The sequence below is a fragment of the Sorex araneus genome, chromosome X (assembly GCF_027595985.1).
Source record: "Sorex araneus isolate mSorAra2 chromosome X, mSorAra2.pri, whole genome shotgun sequence".
NCBI classification, from domain to species: Eukaryota; Metazoa; Chordata; class Mammalia; order Eulipotyphla; family Soricidae; genus Sorex; species Sorex araneus.
In genome coordinates this window covers 256,075,475-256,093,680 of record NC_073313.1, presented here as the reverse complement: position 1 = coordinate 256,093,680, position 18,206 = coordinate 256,075,475, and the positions used below count along the sequence as shown (strand labels likewise).

The 18,206-nt window shown below is 47.9% G+C and overlaps 1 protein-coding gene across 1 annotated transcript in view; it reads right to left on the bottom strand.

Annotated features, from left to right (window-relative positions):
• Positions 1–7,175, bottom strand: part of MOGAT1 (monoacylglycerol O-acyltransferase 1) — a 33,302-nt gene extending 26,127 nt beyond the window's left edge. Inside the window, exon 1 of the mRNA XM_055123299.1 lies at positions 7,082–7,175. Coding sequence (XP_054979274.1) covers positions 7,082–7,175 — 94 coding nt within the window. The remainder of the gene's footprint in view (positions 1–7,081) is intronic.
• Positions 7,176–18,206: the final 11,031 nt, after the last annotated feature.

Below are 18,206 nucleotides of genomic sequence, written 5' to 3'. Positions count from 1 at the left end.
GAGAAAATGGAGAGTTGGAGATACCCGTGTATTGCTGTAGCCACACAGGTCAGAGGACATGAATCTGTATAAATTCAAAGTCCACTCCCCAACGCCACGGCCCCACCTCCCCACCCAGCACTTAGTCTGGAGGCATCACATAAGCAGTGACGAGGACTTCCGACTCCCCCTGTCACCTGGACAGAGCCGTCTTTGCCCCAGTACCTGTGGAGAGGCACAGCCAGAAACCAAGTTGATTTCCAGTTACAAATGGCACAGAAGGGACCGTCCCTCCCAGCTCATGAATCACTCCTTGTATCATTTCATAACAACATGGTTTATGACCTGATACCACAGCTTGAAAATACATGAAGCCAAAAATGCCACAACTTGGCCTGAGGAGCAGAAAGATAGCACAGAGGTGAAGGCCCTTGCCTTGGGTTTGAGCAAAAAAATCACCCAACTTGACCTGAGAACCAGAAAAATAGCACAGAGGGGAAGGCATTTTCCTTGGGCTTGCTTTGGATGGATGTTGAGGGCATTAGGTTTGGAGAATAAGTTGAAGACAAACACTGTAGGATTGAATTTATTTTAAACCAACAAACCAACTGCCTATCTCATGGCTAGGGAACAGACTAGGAATTAGACGCAAGAGGAGAGGGGGTGAGCAGGGGATGAAGAGTCACACATACACAACGTTTACTTATAAGTAAGTCCCAGGGATGCAATGATTGTAATACGGTGATTACAGTGAATAACACTATCATGTATATTTGTAAGTGGTTAAAAGAATGAATCTTAAATGTTCTCATCACAAGAGTAAAATTACAACCATTTTGTGATGGATGCTGACTAAATTTATTGTGACAATCATTTGTAACATATGCATATCACAAATCATTAAGCTGCATGCCTAAAATTAATCAATGTTGTAAGACCAAACGTCAGATACTAACATTTACCTCAAGAAAACAGTGTTTGACTTTATGACTACATGAAACATTATTTTTAAATATAGCTCAGTGCTACTAACTTACAATCATTTCTTGATGATGGAAAGATAATGCATTCCAAGACATTGATTTAGAGATCTTTAAATAGAGAGCAAATAAAAGCTTCTTTGTAGTAGATCTTTGGCAATATCTACTACATCAATACCTAAATTTAAAATAATTAAATGTTAACCTTTTATCTTTTCTTTTGAATAAGAACTGAATTTTGGCCCTAGATGATAGGGCTGGGAGATGATTCCTTGCATAAATTCTAGATATTAAGTTTTTTTAAAAAGTACAGAATAAGAAAATCACTATTTTGCAGTCCCCAGTAAAGTAGCTAATTCAGGCAAAGATCTTTTTTTCATTTCATTTTTTAATGAATCGCTGTGAGGTACAGTTACAGACTTACAAACTGTTGTGCTTACATTTCAGTCATAGAAGGATCGAGTACCCATCCCTCCACCAGTGCCCATTCTCCACCACCAATGTTCCCAGTATCCCTCCCTCCACCACCCCTTGTCCCCCACCTCTGACTCTGTGGCAGGCACATTCCCTTATATTCTCTCTCTCCTTCGGGGTGTTATGGCCTACAATACAGTATTAAGTGGCCATTATGTTCGGTCTATAGTCTACTTTCAGCCCGAATCTCCCATCCCTAGCGGGCTCTCCAAGCATCCTTTACTTGGTGGTCCCTTCTCTCTCTGGACTGCCTTTTCCCTCAGCATGTGAGGCTGGCTTCCAAGCCGTGGAGCAATCCTCCTGGTCCTTATCTCTACTATTCTTGGGTGTTAGTCTTCCATTCTGTTACTTTATAGTCCACAAATGAATGCAGTCCTTCTATGTCTGTCCTTCTCTTTCTGATACTCTTTTTACTTTACACGATACTCTTCACGTTAATCCACTTATACAGGCAAAGATCTTTTAAGGGGACTGCACCCCATAGAGAAAGGTGATTGGCAACAGACTAACTTTTGTTTGTAGCCTGATATCTATCTATCTATCTATCTATCTATCTATCTATCTATCTATCTATCTATCTATCTATCTAGTAGCACTGTCATCGATTTACTCAAGCGGCCACCAGTAACGTCTCCATTGTGAGACGTTAATGTTTTTGGATATTGGATACGCCCGGGTAGCTTGCCAGGCTCTGCCGTGCGGGCAGGATACTCTCAGTAGCTTGCCAGCTCTCTGAGAAGGACAGAGGAATCGAACCTGGGTCAGCTGCATGTAAGGCAAATGCCCTACCTGCTGTGCTATACTCGTTATATACATAAATTTATATATTTATATATACATATCTATTTGGGCTGGAGTGATAGCACAATGGTTGGGCTTTCGCCTTTCACATGGCTGACCCAAGTTTGATTCCTCCGCCCCTCTCGGAGAGCCCGGCAAGCTACCGAGAGTATCAAGCCCGCACGGCAGAGCCTGGCAAGCTATCCATGCGTATTGGATATGCCAAAAATAGTAACAAAGTCTCTCAATGAGAAATGTTACTGTGCCCGCTTGAACAAATCGAGCAATGGGATGACAGTGATAACAGTGATAACATATCTATTTAATTGAATCACCAGGAGATACACAGTTACAAAGTTGTTCATGATTGGGTTTCAGTCATCACCCATCCCTTCACCAGTGTACATTTCCCATCATCAGTGTCTCCAGTTTCTCTCCTACCCTTTCCCCTAGCCTACCTCTATAGCAGGCACTTTCCCCCTCCCCCTTTCCTTTGGGACATTATGGTTCACAATATGTATACCGAAAGGTTATCATCTGTGTCCCTTACTTTCAGCAGTCAGTTCTCGTCCAGAGTGATCATTTCCAACTACCTTTGTCATAGTAGTCCCCCCACTATCCAAACTGCCCTCCCCCGACCACCACTTGTCGTAGCTTGCCTACTACCAGTCCTCAGATTCCCTCCTACCTGGACCCGCTGATCAGTCCTAGACATCGAGAACTGGACAATCAGATGCTACTTGCATTCTAGAGAAATAAAGTATGAGGTTCTCAGCAGCAACCCATGAGAAGTCTCACCAACCAAGACTTCACCTAAATCTAATCAAGCCTGTAGCTCTAACTTCCATTTTAGAAGAAATACAGAAGATGGAGCTATCTGTTAACACCACAAGAAGGAAATCTGCAGGGAAGACATCTTGCAGATCAATAACTTGCCTCCTTCAATGTTCCACAGACAAGAAAAGCAGTGGGGTGGCACTGTTCTAAACCAAGACACATAAGAACCAAATGCAACACATTTGGGTCCTGGTTCCAATGAACCCCCTAAATTATGGGGCATACTTTAGGAAAGTTTAACAAGAACTTAATTTAGAAGATTTGGAGCAGTTAATGTCAAATATACTCTGTGCACTAATATTACTGTGATTAAATAATAGGGATTTGGGGGGTGGGTTGCATACCTACCTATCAGTACCCAAGGCTTACTTCTGGCTCTGTGTTCAAGGAACACTCATAGTGATGCTCAAAGAACCATAAGCAGTGCTGGGAATTGAACCTGGGTCAGCCACATGCAAGGAAAGTGCCCTGGCCACCGTACTATCTCTCTACCTCCATGATATATTAGTTTTACCTATGCATAAGGCAGAATCTCACACGGCAGAGCCTGGCAAGCTACCTGTGGCCTATTCGATATGCCAAAAACAGTAACAATAATGGGCCTCATTCCCCTGACCCTGAACTCAAAGGGGATAAATGTAGAAGTTACTGGCATCCGCTCGAGCAAATCGATGAGCAACGGGATGATAGTGTTACAGTGATGCATAAGGATGAAATATCACATCCTTTGTTGAAAATATTTTTGCAGGGCAGAAATGCTGACTCATCAAGCTGAACACACACAAGCTGCCACATGTATGAGGCCCTAAGGTCAATCCCGGTCTTCACATGGATTTGATCATAAATAAATAAATTTTATTTATTTTAAATATTAAAATAAATAATATTTAATCGCACTGCACTGTAGCACTGTCGTCCATTGTTCATCGATTTTCTCGAGTGGGCACCAGTAACGTCTCCATTGTGAGACTTGTTACTACTGTTTCTGGCATATCGAATATGCCATGGGTAGCTTGCCAGGCTCTGCCATGTGGGTGGGATACTCTCGGTAGCTTGCCGGGCTCTCCAAGAGGGACGGAGGAATCCAGCCACATGCCTAGAACCATGTCACCCTGGGCTTACCTCTGAAGCACCAGGGCGGCCCTACCTTATCCGGCTGCATAAAAGCAGGAATGTCAGCATGGACAGAGACCAACATTCATGGGGGGAGGGGAGTGTGGGATCAAGCCCAGGGTCTCATCCCTAGAGGTCTATACATCAACTGGGCTACCCCCACTCACAAAATATTTAACCTGTCCTTCCCTCGGCCCAGAGGTGTGCTGGGTGCCCCCTGGCAATACTGACCTTTCTCAGGCAACCACAGCCACAGGCAAGTAACACCATGAAATGAAAAGACCAATGGGTTATCAGATGCACTAAGAAATGAGCAAGGAGGTCACTGTCCATGTGCAAACCCCCGGAAGAGACAGAATGTCCCAATCCCGCTCCAGGCTATCTTTACCGGGGCAACTTAAAAGGGGGTGGGACGGGTTGAGTCTCTCTCCCACCTAGCAGCACCTCAGCAGTCGAAAACCTCCAGAACCCAACTGCACAGCCATGCTCAAGGCTGCTCTCCACAGGCTCGGATGAGCCTCACCTACAAGGAAACCTGCAGAAAAAACCAGGTATGCAGGACCCGTGACTGAGACCTCCAAGCCCTCTTGGAATGGGGCTGGGTCTCCTCCCCCCAGGTCCCCAGTTTTCCAGAAGCTTGAAGGTCACACCCACTAACTGCCCCCCCCCCCCACCAACCGCGACGGCATATAATCTCATCCATGGCATAGATCCAGAGACACTGAAATAAAACTCCCAGAAGAGAGTGACACAGAACGTCTTAGAGACAGCAGAGTGACGGAAGCAGGAACTAAGGTAGCAGACAAGTTTGCATCCAGTTCTTTCCCCCCTAGCTATGTGGCATTGAATGAGTTCCTTTGCCTCCTTTGTGCACAGGAGGCAGAAACAATCCAGAGCAAAAGCCCTGAGTGTAGCCAGTGGGGCTGGGAAGATAACACGGTACACAGGATGTGGAGGTCACAGCAGCAAGCACCTGGCGAACACCAAGCCCTGAGTGTCCTGCATTGCTATTGTGACTGGCCCTCTGATCTGAACAAAAGTGGGTGGAAAGATTCTGCACACTAGATCCAGGCCCTTGGAGAGCTATGGCTTCAGGGGTGTGAACCTCGGGCTGGGGGAGAACTCGAGGGCTAGAGCACACGTGGGACATGCACAATGCCTGGGGACATTCAACGCCCCGAGCACTGCACAGCTTCCAGGTAGAGGAACCAGGTAGAGGAACTGCACAGCTTCCAGGTAGAGGAACCAGGTAGAGGAACACACCAGGTAGAGGAAGACACCCCTAGCCCCCCACCCTACCCCCAGCCCCCAGTGTAAATCTGCACAATGCAAGCATAAGTTTATTGTTATCATTAATATTGAGGACTCCATGACATCCATCCCATGACCTGACAACCTGCAGCAGGCTTAAATTCCTGCAGAAAGGGTTCCTGAAAAGTCTTTTTCTCTCAAGCCTCTCCTACAAGCTTTCTTTTATTGCAAGAATGGAACATACATACACACACACACACACACACACACACACAGAGTGAGAGAGAGAGAGAGAGAGAGAGAGAGAGAGAGAGAGAGAGAGAGAGAGAGAGAGAGAGACACTCCGGGTAGGGCAGGGACTCCGGGTGGGGTTAGGGATGCACAGGGCGGGGGGGGGGGGAGCCACAAGGCCCCCATCCACTGCCCGTCCTGCTCGGCTCCCAACTTGAACACCAACAAGCACACACGCCTGGGTCGCAGATTGCAGCTGGGACGCAGTGCGCCCTAGTGTGGGGGACCGTCCCCTCGGCTGCAAGGAAGTGTTAAGTGTTGTGAACTCTTTTTTTTTTTTTTTCCTTTTTGCTTTTTGCGTCACACCCAGCGATGCTCAGGGGTTACTCCTGGCTTTGCACTCAGGAATTACTCCTGGCGGTGCTTGGGGGACCATATGGGATGCTGGGGATCCAACCCGAGTCGGCATCATGCAAGGCAAACGCCCTACCCGCTGTGCTATATAGCTCCAGCCCCAAGTGTTGTAAACTCTTGAGGACGGAAAAACTAACCTTGTTACTTGCCAAGAGGGCAGAGAGAGGAAAAGACCAGACACATTCAGTGGCCGCTGTCTAGGAACCAGTATTTTGGGGAACGGGCTTACCAACTTGGCGGAAGCGGGAGAGCCCTGCTCTCCAGGTGGGGCGCGAGCCCAGCGTCTGCCCAGATCCATCCGGTTGCTTACTTACCATCTGCGCCCTTTTATTGGTAGAGAGAGAGAGAGAGAGAGAGAGAGAGAGAGAGAGAGAGAGAGAGAGAGAGAGAGAGAGAGAGAGAGAGAGAGGTCTCCTGGAGATGCTGGGGGTGGCGTCGGGCACTGAACGCGCTCTCTCTCCGGCCCTTCTGCACCTTTTGTTGTAGGTTCACCTCATTTTTATTGATTTGGGGCCACACCCAGTGGGGCTCGGGGAACCCCAGTGGGCTACATGCAGAGCACACTAAACTGCTTTGCTGAGGTTTCACTCAAACTCACTATACTGGGGTCATGCGGGAAGAGAAATCCAAGTCCCAAGCTGGGGACCCCCCACCCCCGGCGCGGCGGGAGGGTCCGGGGCGAGGAGCCGAGCTCCAGGTGCCGCAGGGCGGTGGGGGGCACGGGGTGTGTGTGTGTGTGTGTGTGTGTGTGTGTGTGTGTGTGTGTGGGTCCGGGGCGAGGAGCCGAGCTCCAGGTGCCGCAGGGCGGTGGGGGGCACGGTGTGTGTGTGTGTGTGTGTGTGTGTGTGTGTGTGTGTGTGTGTGTGTGGGTCCGGGGCGAGGAGCCGAGCTCCAGGTGCCGCAGGGCGGTGGGGGGCACGGGGTGTGTGTGTGTGTGTGTGTGTGTGTGTGTGTGTGTGTGTGTGTGTGTGTGTGTGTGTGTGTGTGTGTGTTGGGGCGGGGGGGATCTGGCTCTGGCTTACCGATGACTACGAAGATAACCACCCACAGCAGCGAGGCCAAGGTCTGCAGCCGCCGCGCCAGCGGGATGTTGAGAGGCGCGAACTGGATCCCCATGGCCCCGCCTGGACGGGAGCGCGCGGTGCGGACGGTGCGGACGGCCGGAAGCGCGTGGCGCGTGGCGCGTGGCTCGGCCGCACTCTGCGTGGGGGCATCGGCCGGGCAGCGGGCGAGGCTGGGGTAGGTGCGGGCAGGGAGGGGACCCGGCCCTGCCCCAGCCCGGGGGCGGCCAATCGCCGGCGCGCCCGCTGCACACGCGCCCCCGCGCGTCCCTCCCGCGGCGCTCGCCCCCCTCCCCCACTATCCACCGCCCTTGGGGAGCTGATGGATCAATCGTGCGTACCCCTCCCTCCCCTTCACCCCCCGCCCCACAGCATCCGCCTTTAATCCGCCTTTCAACTCACCCCTTCCTATGGGAGTGGCCATCCAGCTGCAGATAAGCTTGGCTAGAGATAGATGCACAGTGACCAAACTGTGTCTTTTGTTTTTTTTTAATTTTACTGAATCACCGTGAGATAGTTACAAGCTTTCATGTTTGGGTTACAATCTCACATTGATCAAACACCCATCCCTCCACCAGTGCACATTCCCCACCACCAGTATCCTGGGTATACCCCCCCTTTCCCACCCGCCCCCTGCCTCTAAGGCAGACAATATTCCCCATACTCTCTCTCTACTTTTGGGCATTATGGCTTGCAACACAGACACGGAGAGGTCATCATGTTTGGTCCATTATCTGCTTTCGTCACGCATCTGCCATCACAACTGGTTCCTCCAGCCATCATTTTCTCAGTGATCCCTTCTCTATTGCATCTGCCTTCTCCCCTCCGCTCATAAAGCAGGCTTCCAGCTATGGGGCAATCCCCCTGGCCCTTGTATCTACCGTCCTTGGGTGTCAGCCTCATGTGATGTTATTTTATACTCCACAAATGAGTGCAGTCCCTCTATGTCTGTCCCTCTCCTTCTGACTCATTTCACTTAGCATGATACTCTCCATGTTTATCCATTTATAAGCAAATTTCATGACTTCATCCCTCCTAACAGCTGCATAGTATTCCAGAGTGCCGTAAAACAGATGACTGGTTAAAGAAACTTTGGTACATCGCCCCGACTGCATCTTACTGGGCTGTGTCTTCCAAAAGTAGGGCGTGGGGGGGTGGGGGGGGTGCACCCTACTCAGTCCAGAATCCTGAGATTTTTAGGTCTGTGTGAGAGACCTGGAAACCTCCCCCTGCCTGGGGATGCTCAGGGATTACTCCTCAGGCGAGGCCAGGAATCGAACCCGGGGTTGACCGCATGCAAGGCAAACGCCCTACCCACTTTACTGGCGCTCTGGCCCACCTTCCTCTTCAGCCTGTGGTGGTGGTACCTAACAGGGCTGAGAAACCATTCTGGGCGCCAGAATGATACATTTCAGCCAGGCACTCAGCCGCCAATTGCGCCCTGAGGAATGAGTCCACTCCGAGTTGTGGCTGGGGTGGGGGGAGATGCACCCCTGGGTGCCATAATTCCAGGTGAAGCCCCACTGAGAACGGCTGGTAGATTCTAGGACTTAGGCTCAAGGAAGTCCCAGCAAAAGGGGCCTGGACTTGAATGCACGGTATTATGAACCTCTCTGATTAGCCGCAGGTGCCTTGCAGGCAACAAGCAAGATGTACCTGTGCAAAGGTCCTGGTGTCAAAACTTCAAAAGACTAATATTGTGGGAGCTTAGGTAATGAGGAGGAGATGAGGTCAGAAGAGACAAAGGGGTTGGCAAGGCTAGGTGTGCAGGCTGTTTCTGGTTCTTTCTTTCTTTCTTTCTTTCTTTCTTTCTTTCTTTCTTTCTTTCTTTCTTTCTTTCTTTCTTTCTTTCTTTCTTTCTTTCTTTCTTTCTTTCTTTCTTTCTTTCTTTCTTTCTTTCTTTCTCTAAGACTTGCCAGTATAGAAGGAAAGAAATCAAGGGGCATGGGGGGAGAAGAGAATGAGAAGTAATGAGTGAACAGTCATCAGGGCTTCCGTTACACCCGTGATGTGGGTGAGGGTCATAGCCATATGTCCAAAACACAGACTCAACAACACTGAAAACATGAGATCCAAGCTGCAAGCACTGAAATTTTATAATGTGCCTGTCAAGTTGACAGGCGGGGATGAGGTGGGGCTTGGGGCGGGGAGGGAATGTGGGAACACTGGTGGAGAGAAGTAAACATTGGTGCTGGGATAGGTGTTGAAGAATGGTATACCTAAAAGTATCAATAACTGTATATCACAGTTCTTAAAAAAAAGGAGGAAAGAAGGAAGGATGGAAGAAAGGATGGAAGGAAGGAAGGAAGGAAGGAAGGAAGGAAAGAAGGAAGGAAGGAAAGAAGGGAGGGAGGAATAAGGGAGAGAAGGCGGGAAGGAGGGAAGGGAGGTAGGAGGGCAGAAAGGAGGGAAAGGAGGGAGGGAGGAAGGAAGGAAGGAAGGAAGGAAGGAAGGAAGGAAGGAAGGAAGGAAGGAAGGAAGGAAGAAAAGAAGGAAGGATGGAGAGAAGAAGGAAAGGGAGAGAAGGAGGAAAGGAAAGTAGGAGGGAAGGAAAAAGAAGGAAAGAAGGAAGGAAGGGAGGGAGGGAGGGAATGGAGGGAGGAGAAAGGGAGAGGAGGAAGGGGAGGTAGGAAGGAAGGAAGGGAGGGAAATAGAAAGGGAGGGAGGGAGGGAAAGAGGGAGGAAGGAAGGAAGGAAGGTAGAAGGAAGGAAGGAAGGAAGGAGAGGAAGGAAGAAAGCAAGGAAGGAAGAAGAAGGAAGGAAGGAAGGTAGAAGGAAGGAAGGAAGGAAGGAGAGGAAGGAAGGAAGCAAGGAAGGAAGAAGAAGGAAGGAAGGAAGGAAGGAAGGAAGGAAGGAAGAAAGGAAGAAAGGAAGAAAGGAAGAAAGGAAGAAAGGAAGAAAGGAAAGGAGAGAGGGAGGCTTCTGTCCTCAGGGGGGCTTGCAGTTTTCTGGGCAAAACAAAAACAAACCATATATGTATATGACCAAATGTGTGAGCATGTCTGAAAGACATCCAGGAGACCAGAGCTAGAGAGTAACCACACCTACACAGGACAGATCAGGAGTGACAAAACGGAAGTAGGGCCACCCAGAAGGTTACTTTAGGGAGAGCGTGGAGGATGGTGTCCGGCCCTGCTGCAGGAGACAAAGAGAATGAGATAAGTCACTTTGGGACATATGTAGGACAACTTGAGTCATTGGATTCACAACCTGTTGGCAACCAAGAAGAGCAAAACACTCATATATATATTTTTTTCTTTTTGGGTCACACCCGGCGATGCACAGGGGTTACTCCTGGCTCTGCACTCAGGAATTCCTCCTGGTAGTGCTCGGGGGACCATATGGGATGCTGGGATTCAAACCCGGGTCAGCCGTGTGCAAGGCAAATGCCCTACCCACTGTGCTATCACTCCAGCCCCACATCTTTTAAATCAAAGAGCTTTATTACCTGGCCTACTGCCTGTGTCCGTTTCCTGGACATCTCCTCAGCTGCAGGTATAACTCCTACTGGAAACAAATCTGGCACCGGTCTCCTGCCCTCCCTCCTTCCGAAGGTGACTATTTTTAGCAAAATGAACTTGACATCAAGCAGGCATAAAGAAGGAGAGCCAGCCTCTGAGGGGGTCTGTGAAATCCAAATGGAAACCACTGCTTAGTTTGGCTCCTTTTTCCTTTCTTACTTTTATTTATTTATTTATTTATTTATTTTTTAATAAAAATTTTATTTTATTAAATCACCGTGTGGAAGATTACAATGCTTTCAGGCTTAGGTCTCAGTTATACAATGCTGAAACAACCATCCCTTCACCAGTGCCCATATACCACCACCAAAAAAAACCCACACAGTACACCTCCCATCCCGCACCCCCACCCCCTACCTTGTAACTGATAAGTTTCATTTTACATTCTGTTTACTTTGGTTACATTCAATATTTCAACACAAACCTCACTATTGTTGTTAGGAGTACCCCACTAGATTCAGACCTACTGTGAAGACAAATAAGGTTTTGAATTTCTGTACTTTAACAAGAAGTCCAGGGAGATTTCTTCCAGATATTGGATCATTGCAGGCTTGAAAACCCAATCTGTAGTCGTCTTAATATGGCGGACACCGCGCCCTTCATCCCCGGAGAGAAAGAGGCGAGAGAGAGAGAGAGAAATACCTTTCCCCTCCTGGGCGGGCATGGGGCCGAGGCTTAGTTCTCAGGCTGGAGACATTCTGCGAGGAGTTGTTGCCCATGCCGAAAGAGGTTTTGCTGGGTCTGGATTCACGCTTGTGCAGCTGTGGAGAGGCCGCACACGCATGCGGCCCCCGGGATCACATCTCGGCGGTGGGAGGGGCCGGTGCCTCCCACCTTCCCCTCCTTTCTTACTTTTAAGAAAGATTATATTTCTATTTTTTTTATTTTTATTTTTTTTTTATTTTTTTTTTTTTTTGCTTTTTTGGGTCACACCTGGCGATGCACAGGGGTTACTCCTGGCTCTGCACTCAGGAATTACCCCTGGCCGTGCTCAGGGGACCATATGGGATGCTGGGATTTGAACCCGGGTCGGCCGCGTGCAAGGCAAACGCCCTACCCGCTGTGCTATCTCTCCAGCCCCAGAAAGATTATATTTCTAAAAAAAAAAAAAGTAGACTGGTGTAAGGACAGGTACTAGAATATTGTATTAAAAATAAAAGCTTGTTTTTCAGAACCTGTATTGCAAACCATACTGTCCCAGAAAAGAGGGGGCGGGGAGGGAGGATAAAAGTGCCTGCCATAGAGGCAGGCAGAAGTGGGGGTTGGGGTGGGAGGGAAACTAGGGACTTTGGTAGTGGGAATGGTGCACCAGTGAAGGGATGGGTGTTGGAACATTATATGACTGAAATCCAATCATGAACAGCGATGTAACTGCGTACCTCATTGTGATTCAATACAAAATAAATAAATAAATCACTTGTATCACTTCTCATCCCGTTGTTCATCGATTTGCTCGAGTGGGCACCAGTATGTCTCCATTTATCCCTGTCACATGCTAGTGTTGCCCAATGGCATCAGCTCGCTCCAGGAAAGTGAAGAGCCTCAAACTATTCATTCAGGATCTTGATGAAGAAGTCTGACCATCTTGCAGGTGTTCGGCCATGCGGTCTTTTGATGTCCCATGGAATCCAGTTGGTAACAGCTCTAGTCCAGCCGTCGTCTCTAAACGGTATTACATATCCAGCCCATCTGATTTTCGACACCTTGGCAAACGAGACAGTGTCCCTGATTCTTGATCGTCGACGGAGGTTGGAACTCCGGATTCCTTCTCTCACTTGAAAATAAATGAGTGAATTCCCACAGAACCAGGTAATGTGGAAATAAATAAATAAATAAATAAAAATTTTAAAAAGGTTTTGGGGCTGGAGAGATAGTACAGATAAATAGAGCACTTGCCTTGCATGTGGCCAACCTGGGTTCAATCCCCGGCATCCCATATGGTCCCTCAAGCACCTCCAGGATTGATCCCTGAGCACAGAACCAGAAGTACACCTTGATCACCACCAGGTCTGACCCTCAACCCCTGCACCTCTCCCCCCAAAATAAGTATTGGCTGGAGAGATAGTACAGGGGTTATGGAGCTTGCTTTGCTCTCTTTGAATCCAGGGCACCACATGTGGTCCCCTGAGCATCTCCAGGAGTGCTCGCTCAGCACAGAGACAGGGATATGGCAACCCTCACAAATGGATTATTTAATTAATTTATTGGCAAGCTGAGAGTATCCCGCCCGCACGGCAGAGCCTGGCAAGCTAACCATGACGTATTCAAAATGCCAAAAACAGTAACAACAAGTCTCACAATGGAGATGTTACTGGTGCCTGCTTGAGCAAATTTTTGTTGGTCTTTTAAATCACACTTGGCAGTGCTCAGGGCTTAGACCTGGCTCTGAAGTGCCAGGGAATGGAACTGGGGTCGGCCGCATGCACAGCAATAGCTACATGCCTGAATCATAGCTCTGCATCCTGTAATTTTTTTACCCCTTCCCAGTGGGAATTTCACATATGAAGAAATATGTTAATGTTTGCTAATGTTAAACACAAGGAATAGTTAATATTAAGTGGGGGGCATTGTTAAGTGTTAATCAGGGACAGAGATAAAATCACACATGCACACAAAAATATGTATAATTATATGCATATATAATATACATATATATAGTTTTGCAGCAATATATATATATATGTATATATATATATATATATATATATATATATATATATAGAATTGCTGGGACTGGTGTTATCTGCTTCCGGGGCTGTGTCTCATTTAAACTCCTCCACAGCTTTGTAGAGTGCATACTATGCTCCGTTTATCAGTGGAGAAACTGAGAGAAGTCCAGGTAATTACCCAAATTCTAAATAGTAAAATCAGCATTCTGCTTTATACAAATGGGTTTGTTTGCAGCTCGCTAGTCATGCTACGCAGTTTCTCAAATGCTATCACCAGGAAAGGGAAGTGGTTGAATGAGAGGGACAAATCACCCAATGGTGGAGAGAAAAAAGCAGAAGAGGAAATTTGCTATAGTGTCGGGGGAGCTACTAATTAATTGTGATTCACGGATCACAATCTAGGAGCTAGTCCTTGGGATCTCCGAGTCAACGAGACACACCTAAGCTTTCGATAATTCAAAAACGACGTGCGAAGCCCCTTCTCCGTGTGGAGGGGAAACAGTCACCATCCTAGAGAAGGTCCAAGAGGCTGCCAGAGTTTGGTTCCTTTACTTCCCAACTCTAACGGAGGACAGCGCCGATCTTGTAAACCTCAGGGATCACAAAAGCAGACTCTTGCAAGTGCCTCATTTAAAAATGACTTCCCTGTTTTAATTTTTTCTTTCTGTGCATTTTCCAAGAGCTAATTTCTGCTGGTTGGAGGATGACAGTGCATTTTCAAGCCGTGACTGTGCGTCGCAGCTTACGTGAAAGTGTCCCTGGCATTGCGGGAGAGACGTGAGCAGTCAAGTGGCAGTGAGGAGAGGGAACTGTATACGTCAAGAGCATAAACATTAACAAATCGTAAAGATAAACATTTCAAAAGCACAACATGAGCTTGACACTCGGGTACGGCACCTGGTGTCATAGCTCCATGGGTTTAAAACAATAACACTGTATTATTGTAGGATCGTGAACATTTAAAAACAAATAATGTTCCATGAAAAAAATCCTACTATTCCATTAAAAATTACATTACTTTTTGGCTTTTGTTTTTAGTCTATACCTGGCAGTGCTCAGGACTTACTCCTATCTCTGCACACAGGGATCACTCTTGGCGGGCTCGGGAGACCACAGGGAGTGCTGGAGAATTGAACCCGGGTTGGCTGTAGGCAAGGCAAATGCCCTCCTTGCTGTACTATCACTCTGGCCCCACATTGATTTTTTTAATGTAACAGAAATGGAATTTTTGAAGATTGAGAGTGCTTATCAGGGATAGCTTGGGATAAAAGCCACAGTCCTGATTTTTGTAAAAGGCATTAGTCAGAAAGGTAAATATTCTTTCTCTTCCTTTTATATACATTTGGTTGAGATCTCTGTCGGTCTGTCTCTCCCTGCCTCCCGACTCCACTGCCTCTCATTGTGGGCAAAACTGCCATAGTCAGGGGTCAGAGTGATAGGACAGTGGGGAGGGAAATTGCCTTGCATGTGGCCAACCCATGTTCTATCCTCAGCATTTCATATGGTTCCCTGAGCCCCTCCAGGAGCAATTTCTGAGTGCAGAGTTCCTGTGTTGCTGGGACTGTATCCCTCCACCCTGCTCAAAAACAAAAACAAAAAAAGGCCAAAAAAAAAAAAATCCTGCCATGGTCAGTGTAACTTAGAGTGCCCAGCGCTGGTTAGAGTCCAAATGAAGGCCATCACTGCTCCGGTTTCTAAGGGATGTTCTTCAAGAAGCTCAATTTTCCTGGTCTTTTGAAAATCGACCCCTTGTTCGTCTCATTGTCATCTCTTATCTGTGATGTTACCGTTCTGACTGACACAAGTGTTTCTATTCCTGGCAGAGTTGCAAACATTTTGCCGGAGACAGGAGGACATTTTTTGGTCACCACGCTAATGGGCCAAGATTTTCTCCCCAGAGTATTTTCTTGTTACTCTTGGCAAACAGGGGTCTCAGACCCTGTATGCTGCTCCCGCCTTCCTTCCCTTCCCTTTCTGCTCTGAAAGCTTCCCGGGTACAGAGGGGAACGCTATCTTCCCAGTAGTTATTGTTAAGATATGGTGCTCGCACGACGAAACAGGTGATTCCACAGCTCCATCACGATGAGTGTTTCCTCTTGGAATTATATGGGACTCACGAATATTTATTCAGTGACCCTCTTCTTCCCATGACCCGCAGTCCAGTTTCTGTTTGCCCGTGGCCTCGAAACCAACTCAGAGGTTCAGCAACCTAAGCAATAAAGCCACAAGGACAGAAGGACAGCAACCAACTCCAGGGCAAGTTGGGCCCCAGCAGGGGCAAATGGAAACTCAAGCACCTTTGCCCTAGGAGGTGTGGCCAAGTCAAGCCACGCCCCCTCGCTCTCGCCCCCGACTCCCAGTGTCCAAGGACGCGCTGCATGAAGGAAGGGGCTGGTGTTTATCTCTGCATTGCTTTGGTGGCTTATGGCTATTTGACTTTCTCTGACCTGTGACTACATGTTTTTGGTTGCTTTGGGGCCACACCTGCTACTGCTCAGGGCTTACTCCCGTCTTTGTGCTCAGGGATCACTCCTGGGATCAAAGCCAGGTTGTGCGTGTGCAAGACAAGTGCTTGATCTTCTGCACTATCTTTCTCCGGAGAGCCTGGCAAGCTACCGAGAGTATCCTGCCCGCACGGCAGGGCCTGGCAAGCTACCCATGGCGTATTTGATATGCCAAAACAACAAGTCTCACAATGGAGACGTTACTGGTGCCCGCTCTAGCAAATCCATGAACAACGGGATGGAGGACAGTGCTACAGTGCTACTATCTCTCTAGCTCCTGTTACTACTTCCCCCGCTTCCAACACAGCCCATTTCCCCATCCAGGCAGCTAGCTTTTCTCCCCTGGATCATTACAACATCCAAACACCTTCAACGTTTGCTCTCTAAACCATCATCCTTAACTCCCTTTGCACAGCGTGCCCCAAATTGCCTACCTAAAATTCTAATGAATCATGCCATTCTCTGCTTTGTGTCTTGGAAGTCTCCTGTTGCGTTTCAGAGAGCCCAGTCTTTATTTAAAAAAAAAAAAATTATTTCTTTATTTTGCTTTTTGGGTCACACCCAGCGATGCACAGGGGTTACTCCTGGCTCTGCACTCAGGAATTACCCCTGGCAGTGCTCAGGGGACCATATGGGATGCTGGGAATTGAACCCGGGTCGGCCGATTGCAAGGCAAATGCCCTACCCGCTGTGCTATTGCTCCAGCCCCCACAGAGCCCGGTCTTTTCTGTGTCTGGGCCCCTATGTTAGAAGCCATTCATAAACCTCTCCCGTCTCCATGTAAACCTCCAGCTCTCCTCCTCTGTGTTGATTTGGGGCGTGGGGCGGGTCGCTCCTGGAGATATGCTCAGGGGCTACTTCTGTTTCAGACCTCTGAGAGATGACACCTGATGGGGTCTCGAGGCCCAGGAAGTGCTGAGAATCAAAGCCAGGCCTCCTGCATGCAACGCCTGAGCTCAGCCTGTTGAGATGTCTCTCGGACCTACTCTCCAGCACTTCATCCTTTTGGATTTCCCTCAGTTGAACAACTAAGTTTCAGAAGGAGGCAGGGTTGCTTGGGGACTCACGAGCAAACAATGATTTAAATGCTTCCAGGTCCAGTTCTGCTCTCTTTTCTCTTGGGACCGTGGCTTTCACCTCATTGCAGGTTTATTTTGCCCATGTGGAGGGAAACATGGTTATGAATGGCTTCAGACTGCCGGGAACCAATGCCTGGAAATGGCCAGAAACCCATGCCTGGGAACCAATATGTCAGTACAAACTGACCTGTAACTAGGAACAACCACTTCTTGGGAAAGGCTGCAGAACAATGTCCAGGGAAACTGCCACCAGGGCCCACATCCAGTTTCATTTAACGTTTGCATTCTTTGCTATTCCCCCATTCTGCCCACTTCCTCAGATAATCAATTATAAAAGACTAGCGTAAGAGAAATAAAGTTGGGGTTGGGTTCGATTCCCAGCATCCCATATGGTCCCCCGAGCACCGCCAGGAGTGATTCCTGAGTGCAGAGCCAGGAGTCAGCCCTGAGCATCGCCGGGTGTGACCCAAAAAGCCAAAATAAATAAATAAATAAAATTTAATTTAATTTAATTAAAAAAAACAAACTTGATTTAAAAACTCTTTGTAAAAATGGTAACCCACAGGCTGGGCAGATAGGATAGTGGGAGGTCATTTGCCTGGCATGCTGCTGATGTGAATTTCATCCCCGGCATCCCATATGGTTCCCCGAGCATCGCCAGGAGTAATCCCTGAGTGTAGAAGCGGGAGTTACCCCTGATCATATCTGGGTGTGACCCACAAACTGAAAAAAAGGGGGAGCCTAAAACTCAATAAAATATTGAAATATTCTAATTGTGATTGTATAGGTTGCCAAATATTCATGTCTTCTTGACACCCCCCCCAAGAGGGCTATGTCTTCTGAAGTTGTTTTCCTTCACATTAAATTTCTCAAAATACTGATCTGAAGGCATTCCAGGTAAACTATAAGCAAAGCTTTTGAAATCTTTTGGGGTTTTTAGTTCCCCAGAGGACAGCCTTCCCATCTCATTCCCAACTAACCAGTGCCACAATTCTGTGTCAGCATCGCCTTTCATATTAGCTTTGCCACCTATGTATGACTCTGCTTAGAGAACAGACACCCTATGCTGCCCTGTTTTAAACTTCTATAAATGAGTAACACCATAGTTGGGTGTATTTTCAGTGATGTAGTTTTTCTCTTCAATGTTGTTTTTTGGATTTACCTGGCAAGCTACCGAGAGCATCCCACCCATATGGCAGAGCCTGGCAAGCTCCCGGTGGTGTATTGGATATGCCAAAAACAGAAACAAGTCTCACAATGGAGATGTTACTGGTGCCCACTCAAGCAAACCGATGAACAATGGGAGGACAGTG